At 40.7% G+C, this 11,130-nt stretch overlaps 1 protein-coding gene across 1 annotated transcript in view; it reads left to right on the forward strand.

The window, feature by feature from the left end:
- Positions 1 to 1,525: 1,525 nt before the first annotated feature.
- The window catches only part of LOC123076622 (ribosomal RNA-processing protein 12), a 13,093-nt gene continuing 3,488 nt past the window's right edge, over positions 1,526 to 11,130 (forward strand). Inside the window, exons 1-18 of the mRNA XM_044498774.1 lie at positions 1,526 to 2,107; positions 2,186 to 2,708; positions 3,221 to 3,460; positions 3,965 to 4,053; positions 4,474 to 4,684; positions 4,768 to 4,949; positions 5,054 to 5,290; positions 6,145 to 6,332; positions 6,777 to 6,870; positions 6,962 to 7,018; positions 7,097 to 7,231; positions 7,881 to 7,946; positions 8,164 to 8,277; positions 8,933 to 9,094; positions 9,186 to 9,314; positions 9,411 to 9,512; positions 9,914 to 9,993; positions 10,067 to 10,415. Coding sequence (XP_044354709.1) covers positions 1,574 to 2,107; positions 2,186 to 2,708; positions 3,221 to 3,460; positions 3,965 to 4,053; positions 4,474 to 4,684; positions 4,768 to 4,949; positions 5,054 to 5,290; positions 6,145 to 6,332; positions 6,777 to 6,870; positions 6,962 to 7,018; positions 7,097 to 7,231; positions 7,881 to 7,946; positions 8,164 to 8,277; positions 8,933 to 9,094; positions 9,186 to 9,314; positions 9,411 to 9,512; positions 9,914 to 9,993; positions 10,067 to 10,415 — 3,492 coding nt within the window. The 5' untranslated portion in view covers positions 1,526 to 1,573. The remainder of the gene's footprint in view (positions 2,108 to 2,185; positions 2,709 to 3,220; positions 3,461 to 3,964; positions 4,054 to 4,473; positions 4,685 to 4,767; positions 4,950 to 5,053; positions 5,291 to 6,144; positions 6,333 to 6,776; positions 6,871 to 6,961; positions 7,019 to 7,096; positions 7,232 to 7,880; positions 7,947 to 8,163; positions 8,278 to 8,932; positions 9,095 to 9,185; positions 9,315 to 9,410; positions 9,513 to 9,913; positions 9,994 to 10,066; positions 10,416 to 11,130) is intronic.

An 11,130-nucleotide genomic window follows, 5' to 3' on the forward strand; every position in this document is an offset into this window, starting at 1 on the left:
TTACTCACGGGTTTCACAACTTTTATATATACATTTTTTGTATATATCTAATACATTTTTCTAACACATGTTTAACATTTTTTTAAATGCTTGATTAACATTTTGAAGTACCAAATTAACATTTTTAATACATGGTCAAGATTTTTCTATACATATTTAGCATTTTTATTTTTCAAATACTTTATTAACACATTTCAAATACAAGTTTAACATTTTTTAATACATGGCTAACATTTTTTAAACACATTTAGCATTTTTCAAATACAACTTCAACATTTTTTAATACATGGTCAACATTTTTCATATATAACTTTAAGACTTTTTTTAATAAATGGTCAACATTTTTTCTATACACATTTAACATTTTTCAAATACAAGTTTCACAGTTTTTCAATATACATGGTCAGCATTTTTACTATGCACATATAAAAAATTTCAAATAATACAAGTTTCACATTTTTTGGATACATGATCTTTTTCTATATACATTTAACATTTGCATGCAATTTTAATTTTTTAATACATGGTCAACATTTTTTCTATACACATTTAACATTTTTCAAATACAAGTCAAACATTTTTGAATAAATGGCCAACATTTTGTATACACATTTAACATTTTCAAAATGTTTGATTAATATTTTTAAATACTTGTTTAACATTTTTTTAATACATGATCCACTTTTTCACAAATTGTATATTTTATATATATATATGGTCAACATTTTTCTATACACATTTAACATTTGAAAAATGATTGATTAACAATTTTCAAACATTATGTTAAGTAAAATTGTGTAATATATATGTTTATACTTTTCGGAAGTGTAAAGAAAAGTATAGAGAATAAAAAACGAAGCAAAAAACGTGAAAGAAAAACAGAAAAAAGAAACCAATGATGTGCCCTCCATCGCATCTGGGCCTACCCATCTAAAGCTGCTCTGACGCGAGGGCTTTCCCTGGTCTCACTTAAAGCGAGACATAGGGGCGCCCAGGTTTATATGGGATTAGGGTAGGCTAACGTGGACCGATATAATATGGCAGCCACGCCCAGATCGCATATGAGGGATGTCGGATAGCCTGACAAATGGGCTTGGTATAGGAATCTGGTTCAATTTTTTTTCCTCAGACTGCCCCAACGCATAAAGAAAAATGAATGGTCCGATTGAAGATGCTCTTACTTCTTGCTATCCCTACCATACCCCACACTGCTCATCCTCTCCATAAATTTGTCCCAACTGGCCTTAACTAACCAAATTTGCCATCATTCAGTGCATATATTTCACGTTTAATCTTTGTAATTCATTTATGGTGTTGGTTTTTCTATTTTCTTTCTAAAAGCCGGTCAAAATACATTTGAACTCGCCAAAACATGACGAGATTTCTTGAATCTTCAAACTTGGACAAATCTCATCTAAAATCTCAAACACAAAATAAAAATGGAAACTTGATGAAATATGGTTTAGTGGCCTCATCTTTTGACATATTAAGCCCAAACTTTAAACCCTAGAGGAGCAAAAATCTGTCCCCGACCCAAAATCCCCCAAAACCCTTCCCCCTCCGCCCCGCCGCCATGAAGCGGAAGCAGAGCGCCGCCGCCGCCGAAGTCGACGCCGACGAGCCCTCCCAGGCCCCGCTGCCCCTCGACGACTACTCGGGCGACGTCTGCGCCGCGCTCACCGCGCGCTACGGCCGCTCCGCCTCCGCGCAGCACCGCCACCTCCTCGCCACCGCCGCCGCCATCGGCTCCATCCTCACCGACGACGGGCACCCCCTCACCGCCGAGTCCTACCTCCCCGCGGTCGTCTCCGCGCTCCGGGCCGCCGGCCCCTCCGACCCCGCCGCCGCCGCCGCCCTCGCGTCCCTCCTCGTCATCCTCATCCCCCACATCTCCTCGCTGCCGCCGGCCTCCGCCTCGGAGCCTGCCTCCTCGCTCGCCGCCTTCCTCGCCTCCCCTGAGGCCTCCAAGCTCCCCACCGGCACCGTGCGCTCGGTGGTTAAGTCGCTCGGCCAGTTGGCCCTCCATCTCGACGCCGCAGCCGATTGGGGTGCTGTCGCCGCGCCTCTGGAGGCTCTCCTCGCTGCCTCTGTGGATCAGCGGGCCAAGGTGAGGAAACCAGGATTGGAGTTCCTGTTGCTGATATAGAAATCACACTCATGTGCATGCCATTTCTCACTTTGCTAGGTCCGAAGATGTGCACAGGAGAGTGTGGAGAAGCTATTTCCTTACTTGGAGCGTTCCGGCTGTGCGAAGAAAGCTAGCAGCGCTGCAATTGACTTGTTTGAGAAACACATTTTGTCGGTGAGAAGTCTTGCCAAGTTGGATCCAGACGCTTCTGAGGCTAAGGAGACGGAAGCGGTTCATATGCTAGGCGCGGTGGCAGTTTTAGTTCCATATCTATCTAAGAAGGCAAGGAATACGGTTTTCTCGGGTGCTTATCGGCTATTGAGACCCCGTTTTAGCCCACTCACAAGGCATGTCCTCAGGCTTATGGAAACCTTGTTGGAGCATCTTAAGGCTGAGAATATTGAGTCGGAGTTGGAGAAGCTCATCTCCTTAGTGTTGGCTTACCTGCCTTACGATGAGAAGAAGCCTGATGATACAATCATCGCAGCATTACAGCTGATGAGAAATTGTTTAGGGAAACTGGCTGGTCGCCCAAAATTGTGGACAAAGGTTCTTCCGTCTGCATTTGAGGCAGTTTCAGGTTTGCATCTTCTTGCTTTTCGTGCATTAGGATTTGATGCAATGAGCTTCTTATAAATATCCATATGGCCAGTTAAAAGAATCATGACTCTACAGTTGACATACCTAGGTGTTCGTCGTTTAGGAATAATGACTTCTTCTAGTTATCATAATTTTTTCATGCTGAACAAGTAGTCCTCAACCATGCTTTCTCCAGTGTTATATTTCATGGGTGCATTAGGGGGCAAACTTATCTCTTTGCTCAGTTATGAAAGTTAGCACTTGCCATCTTGTTTTTTGGGTTGCCTTTGAGAGCACATCTGTTCAAAGTTTGCATGCAGTCCTTATGTAAGGTGTATGACCTGTGAGATGAGAACATATTTATGGGAATTTTGTTAAATCATGTTGATTAGCATCTTTGACCTTTTCAACACTTATGGATTGATGATAGATGTATCTGGGTTTATCTTATGTCACATATGTATTGTAATACTTACCAACTTAACTTATTTGTCATGCTTCTCAACTTGGCAGGATACCTAATTCTGGATAGTAAATGTTCTGAAGATGTAGCGGGACTGTTAATAGAGTGCATCTATTCTCATGTCAACCAAAGTATTTTTGTGACTAATGAATCAGGGTGTGATGCTGAGGATTCGATTGATGGGGCTGCCGTCAAATCAATCTGTTCGTCTATCAATAAAAAACTTAGAAAGTGTGCTTCTCCTCCTCGTAACGTGTTAACAATTGTCCTGGCTATGTTTCTCAAACTCGGTACGTCTTCAGTTATTTCAACAAGAACATCTCCTGCCTTAATAATTGGATCATATAAGTAATCATTTGAGAGAATCTTTTGAATTCCAAGTAGTAGTTACCCTGACTCTATAAGGTTTGTTTTGTTTAACGTGGTTTACCCCTACATAGAACAGCACATGCCTTTAATATTATCTCTTGCACATATATTGGATTTTTTTTGTCATTTTGAGTACAAATAAGTACACGTGGTGCTACAAAAGGTATCAAACACAATGCTAAAGTGGAGTAGTTAGTATTTTCTCCTGCAAAGCTGCAACTACCTAGCAAATTATGACTTACGGAAAGTTGACAAAACTCTCCGAGCACCTTTTATCCTGCCATATTTTGTCATGCATTGTGTACCCTTTGCGCATAACTCTTCTTCCATTTTGTCATAATATAACTGTTATGTTGATATTACCCTGCTTTACACTCACCAATTTTGATTCATCAACTCTTTGGTATTTGTTAATTCCTCTGCAGGGGAGAGTTCTTATGTCTTCATGAAAGATATCCTACTAACTTTGTCACGGCTTGGTTCAAAAATACACAAAGAGCCACACCTGAAGAATGTAAGTTCATTTCTAGATTATTATCACGTCCACTAAGGGGAACATCTTAGTTTTGTATGTACATCACCTCTTGTGACCCTAAAATATTATCATATGTCTTCTCCTTTTCCTTATTTTTCTGCAGATTTTATCTTTTTTCCCTAAACATGTAAATTTCACATGATAGGTAATACTGTGTTGATGTTCTAAATTTATTCCTGATTTTTTTATCACCATTTACGGCACCAATTCGTCGTTGGTATCACAATATCACCAAAGAGCGGTATCACTGGATATGTTCTCCTTGAGTTCCATATAGTGCAAAATGTAAATAACAGGATAGAATGTTTTAGTATATAGTCAGTATTTACTCCACACATATTTGCACTTCACATTTTTAACCTTCCATTTAGCTTAGCTTTTCTGTTGTCACGTTTGCAGGTTGAGGAGTGCATTGGGGCAGCAATAGTTGCTATGGGGCCAGATAAAATTCATTCTCTACTTCCAATATCTTTTGAGGAGGCTTGGTTTACATGCTCAAATATGTGGATTGTACCCATTTTAAACAAGTATGTTTATGGGGCCTCACTGCAACACTTTTTAGAGTACATTGTACCGCTAGCAAAATCGTTACAAGAGGCTTCAAGCAGGGGTAAAGACAATCGATTCAATAGGTGCTAAATTCACATGTTAGTATGTTATACAACTTCATGAATTTTTCCTTTATTCTTTCAGCCAAAAAAGCACGGAAATGTAAGGAATTGCAAGGTTGGAGTGATCAGTTGTGGAATTTGCTTCCTGCCTTCTGCCGCTGTCCGTCTGATGTATATCAGAATTTTGGTTCCTTGTCCAAACTGCTGCTAGAGATGCTGAAGTCTGATCGGTGTCTCTACAAATCCGCTAGTAAAGGCCTGCAGGTTTAGTTCTATACACTGTGATTCCTTATATTTGATCTTATAGACTCGTATACTACAAAACTGCTTCATTTCTTCTCTCAAACAATTTATCTATTGTTCGCCAGCAACTTATAGATGGAACTAGAAGATTAAGCAGCAGTGATGAAGACGTAGAAGTCCCTGCAGAAGTTTCAACCTTGTTCTCCTCAAAGACTAGTAACTTAAGCTGTGTAAGCTTACAACGGTGCTCTAAAAAAGATGCTCGTAAAAGCATGAAAGTCTTGGCATCACATTCCGTGGATCTTCTTTGCACTTTTGCAGATGATTTCCTTGAATCATCAGAAAAGCGTGCTCATTTAAAGGTGCATCACTTACTCAGTTGTTTATTTTACCAGATGATTCTCTTGATAATTTTTTTATTTCTCCAAACTACTTGACTCAGTTGCATACGCACATTTTGAACCAGCATCTCATGCTTGTGGACAAACATTTATGATTCGATTAATCCGTGCATGTTAGATGCATGGATCATGGATGCCTGTTAAAGATGTTAGGTTTAGGAAACATTTTGTCATTGTAAAGAGAGGCCATTAGAGGCATGTATGCTCGTTCAGTTTGAAATTTAAAACCATAGGCTGAGCTTTAAGTTTCACGCAGATGCAAGACTAAGTGCATTGTGGATAAGGGAGAAAAGAGGACCTGTTGGGATCCTGTTTGCCTATCCTTACAGATCCTTAATTAAGTTGCCGCATGACTATGAATTAACTAAACAGTCGCATGACTATGAAGTGTGAAGATTGCTTTACAACATGTAATGTAAAACTCATGCATGGAATTTCGTTTCTGCATAAATGAATAGTTTTCTTGTACTTAATGATTGTTCTATTTTTTTCCTGTGTATGCTGTGTACATGATTTAAACCTTGTTGTTGAAAGACTAAGTGCAGACTTGTGTAAGGTGGTTCTCACACATGTTAGAGCCTCCAATCTCTGTGTAGGACAACAGTATGCCTCCAGCTCTCCTACCCTGAAAGTTTTTGCTGCACTATGCATTTTTGTAAGAGTACACCTTTGTTTGAAAACAAGCATTTTTATGGGCCACTACTTTTCTTCAGTGTGGTTGAACAATTCCTGTGTTACTTTGCAATGGTTATCGACACTCCTTTTCAGACCATACATTCTGTGATATTTATCGGGTTATCTTTGTCATTTTACAGGAAGCCCTGAGATCCCTGGCTCAAATTTCTGGTAGCGCAAACATCTGTAACCTTTTTCTTTCACTACTTAAAAAATGTGGTTTGGAAGATATTCCATCGACACCAGAGAATCTAGAATGTGAAGCAAATGAGGTAGATGGAAAAGGCGAAGAGAATACTGATTCGACAGCGGAGATAAATAATAAGAGGTTTGCTATTTATCCTTACTCATCTATAAGGTGTGATCGTTTTAGTCTAGGTTAAGCATTCTGTAGAAAAAACACAAAGTGAAAACCAAAATATCAGGTTCTCAGCAGTGTCAGAACTTTCTACCATGTAAATAGGTACCTACAAGCCATAATTTTATAAGGAAATCAATGTTGTTAATCTGTAACCTACTAGGGCGATCTTCCCATCCAGTTAAATATTGCGACGGCATTCTCCAAAAAACTAATAATCATGGAACAATCATGGCATCTAAAGTTCTAAACTAGGATTTTTCTTGGAGTTTTACCACATATATAGGAAGTTTCTTATGTGATTATATGCATCATCATGTATTCATGTGTGGTTACTATGTGGTAGCCAACACAAATGCATCCCATCCGGAAGCTTGTTGTGCATGATATATGATTATGATTTTGCTTGTGCAGGTCACTTCTGATGGAACTCATTTCAACACTAGCTGAAGCTGCCGATGAGGATGTGCTTGATTTGTTTTTTGGATTCATCAAATCTTCTTTACTGGTATCCTTGCTAATCTCTGCTCTTATCATGCCCCAATGTCCAACTGTTAGTAGGGAGTTCATTGTTTATACTAGTTATCTTTTCTCCTCAGGATAGCAGCAAGTCATGTGAGAGCAAAGCTCTCTTCGCATTAAGCACAATTTTGAAGGTCAGCATCAGTTCCTCATATGCAACTTTCAGATTTGACATGTATTTGTTTGCCTTTAACCCCTTTATTTACTTTCAGGAACACCATGAATATTCGTTAGCCCAGTTGGATGAAATAATGATGCTTCTTCATGGAATAAAGCCAGATTCTAACAATGCAGTTTTAGAAGGTCAATTAGTATGCTACAAGTATCTGTTGGTTCACATGATTAAGGTATGGCTGTTGCACTTGTAAAAACATGCAACTACAAATCTTTGAGCAGTGAGCAACATAAGAGCACAAATACTTGTTAATTAGAGGCACCCTTCATCTATTAATGTTCCATTGCACATATTAGAATAACACGGCATCTTAGTTTTGCAAAAGTGGATATTATGGACCTTGGTCCACAGCGGGATAAATTGGCTAGGATAAAAGGTCGGAACACCGAGAATAGGGCAAATATAACGGCACTGTGGCAGGGCTCATCCCTGACATAGAAGAGAGGCTCTGAGACTGACCTTTTGGAAACAACAAGGCTTCCTTGTTCATGTTCGCCACTTGCACCTATCGTGCTGCCACTACTGTATCTTCTGGAATACTAGCCATACCCAAGTAGCTAGCAGGCTAACTCATCCCTACCCTACACCTTCCTTAGTGGACGCACATGTTGCTGCCTTGGACATGCCAGAGGGCCCTGGCCCATGACCATAACATTGGATGCACCTTCTACCAAGAGAGCATCAAACATCGGCATGATGTTCTTTGACTGCAATACTGCATGCATGTTTTCTTGTTTTGCTTTAGCCTAGTTCTATGCTTCATCCATCCTGCTTGCTGAATCATGTGCCATGGTTTTTACTTAACTTCTACCATTCTGAAGGTTAATGAAGAGAGCACAAGCAAGAAGGCATTCTTGATTCTAAATGAGTTAATACTTGCATTGAAGGTGTGTTACCCTACCCTCATATTTTGATCAATTATCAGTTGTGTATTAGGTTGCTAACATCATGTCATATATATGACATCACCATTTATACAAGGATAAATTTATACTGACTTGATCAGATTCTTTCGCCATGAAAAAGCTCACGTGATAAGATTCTTTCTTCATCTTCTGCCATTGACTGCTTTGGTTCATTCGCACTGTTTTCTTTTAAATGCAGTCTAAGAAGGAAAGTAGAAGACTAGCATACGATGTACTCCTGGCTATTAGTACTAGCTTGAGGAGTTCTGAATTGAATAACGGAGATTCAGATCTTCAACGGCTATTCACAATGGTTAGCTAACAAACTTCTTCTCTGCTCTTGAGATATTTTTCCTATGTTCCTTTGATGCGCAGAGGTATGGTGAAACCATGTTTGAGGAGACAACTATTTGTTGGTTCCTGTTCCTAACCACTGTAGCTCAAATGTGTGCTGCGCCCATGAGGAGACAACTATTTGTTGTTTCGCCTTTCATGAAAGAAATCTAGCAACCTGTTCTCTCCATTTATACCATTAAATGAGTGCTGCGCCCATTAAGTCCTTTCATAAATTATAAATTACTGATGCTTAGTGCGTGAAGTCTATGCAAGAACAATTCTTGTGAAAAGTGTCAAACTAAGTTGTAGTTTTGCAGCATCGATACTTGAAAGCATACAGTCTATAAGATATATAGTCTGTTTTTGAGAAGAGCAATCTTAGAGTTCTGAGAACATCGTGATGATGTTGGACCATTGCCGTGATGTTTTGTAAATGGCTAACCTGCATACCGAGGTAGAGATCTATCATACCTACATAGTTTCTTAGATTCAGTAGTTATTTTATGATGTCTGCTTTATGTAAAGTTGTAAGTAAGCAATATAGTTCCACATGGCAGGAGCATTAGTCTGTTTTCATATGCAGGATTTCCATTGTTGAAACATTGAAAAACATCAATTTCGTTAACTTTCAGGTGATGGGATATCTTTCTAGTCCGTCTCCTCACATAGTGAGCGGAGCAATAGCTGCATTATCATTGCTTATATACACTGATGCTGACTTCTGCGTGGAAGTTCCAAATTTGATACCATCAGTCCTAGTTCTGCTGCAAAATAAAGCTATTGAAGTAATTAAGGTGGGTTCTGTGTCTTCTGTCTTCCCTGTTGGTTGTTTTCAGTTTTCTTGTCATCTAAGAGTCTGATTTGTTTTATTATATAAAAATCTAGGCATCTCTGGGGTTTGTTAAGGTGTTGGTAACATCTTTGCAATCAGAAAAACTGTTGGGTTTGCAAGCAGATATCATGACTGGCATATTACCAATGTCATCTGTTACAAAGCACCATTTCAAAGGGAAGGTTGGTTGGTGCAATTGTTCCATGGTTTACTCTCCATCCATTTGTATGTTCTGTATGGTGCGCTTAACAAGATGTGTTTTGATATTTTATATGCAGGTTATACTAATAGTGGAAATATTGATCAGAAAATGCGGATTTGATGCTATTGACTTGGTTACACCTGAAAAGTACAAGGAGTTTGTTAGAAGTGTTGAAGAGGTGAGATTCCCTTAACTAGTTTTTTTTTCTTAATTTTGCTTTAGAAGAGCGATCTATACGTTTTCATCTACTGAATGTTTTGCATACCTTTTTTTACCACTAAGCCCGTAATGGTTTTGGCCAAGCTACATTCAGCCTGTGATCGATCCATGTCCATCGATTTTGGATTAATTTATCAAATGTAATTGTTTAGTGAGAATTAATTCCTTCATAATGTTCATAAGTTGCTGCTCTTTAACCGCAAACTTTTCAAAAGAGATAAACAGCAAAACCATGAGGCCAAGAAGATTTCAAACCATTCCCTCCTCGCATACTGAACTAAGCTTGCTTGCATGGAAAGGAAAAATAGAACTCGAAGTCTGTATATCAAATTAAAAAGCATTGGTACTTGAATTTTGCAGGGCCGCAAGGGGAATAATAATAATCCAGCAGATGGTGCACAGTCCGAGGCGAAAGATCCCGAGCATCATGCTCCAAAGAGGTAAAGCCGCCGCCAGCCCCTCCTTTCTCATCCTTCAGAACTCGGTTGCTTACACCATTTGGCGTGTGTGCAGAGGAAAATGGGCTGAATCTAACGCCGAATCTGGACAAGAGGAAGCACTGACCGGGAAGAAGGAATTCTTCATCAAAGGGGCGGGGAAGCCTCACTTCCAGGGTGGTAGAGGTAGAGGTAGAGGTAGAGGCAGAGGCCAGCAGCACGGCAGAGGGTCAGGCGACAGAGTTAGTTTCAGATCCAGATCCGAAGCGCAGTCAGGAGACGGCCAGAGCAGCAGAGGCGGCAGGCCACAAGGCCGAGGCACGAGGCCCGGGAACGGTGGGTTCAACAGGACGCGAGGCGGCGGTGGCGGGATGGGGCCGTCCAGCCACTCCCCTAGATTCAAGAAGCCCAGAACCGCGGCGGCTTCATGAGAGATCAGACGAAGTCGCTCGCATCGCCCAGCCATCGCCGTGAAGGCCATTGATTTTAACCGTCCCGTCTTGAGAGAGTTTGGCAGGCCTGCCAGACACCCCCGACGGGCCCGTGTAATTCCGGTGCAATTTGGCCAAGCTCCATGGGGGTCCGAGGTTTGGTAGACCCTGTTCGATTTAGCGACGTTGGGTGGATTGACAGTGGGGAATGCTTTACGGAGCAGTGTATCGGCCGCCGCGTTGTGCGATGAAATTTTGCCCGGTGGTACGAGATGTAGGGTTTGAACGCCAAACACTCTGTACACGGTATTTGCTTTGCTTGCTCGTATTTTTCGTTGGAAAGAAATGCTCCAGCTGCCTATGCGCGGAAGAATCGCTGAGATATTTTTGGGTCTAGGGTTTTAGGGTGGGGATGGGCCGGAGACAAGGACGATGTGGCTCGCTTGCTGTGTCATGGCAGTAATATGTTACCGGTCTATGTTAGATCATCTAACTTAGACTTAATTTTTCTTTGGGATACTTTATGTTACATTAACTTAACTACATGCTAGATAAGTACACTTGCCTTGAGGTGTGTTACGTTGTTCCCGTATGAGTGACCAGCCTAAGGATGAACGGGCGGCTGAATGACTGACGGGCAGTCGGTCCTGGAAAAGATGAATCTGTCTGACAAATGCCTTGTCCTTTTGTGCAACACAGCGCCCGTGCG

The sequence above is a fragment of the Triticum aestivum genome, chromosome 3D (assembly GCF_018294505.1).
Source record: "Triticum aestivum cultivar Chinese Spring chromosome 3D, IWGSC CS RefSeq v2.1, whole genome shotgun sequence".
Taxonomy (NCBI): Eukaryota; Viridiplantae; Streptophyta; class Magnoliopsida; order Poales; family Poaceae; genus Triticum; species Triticum aestivum.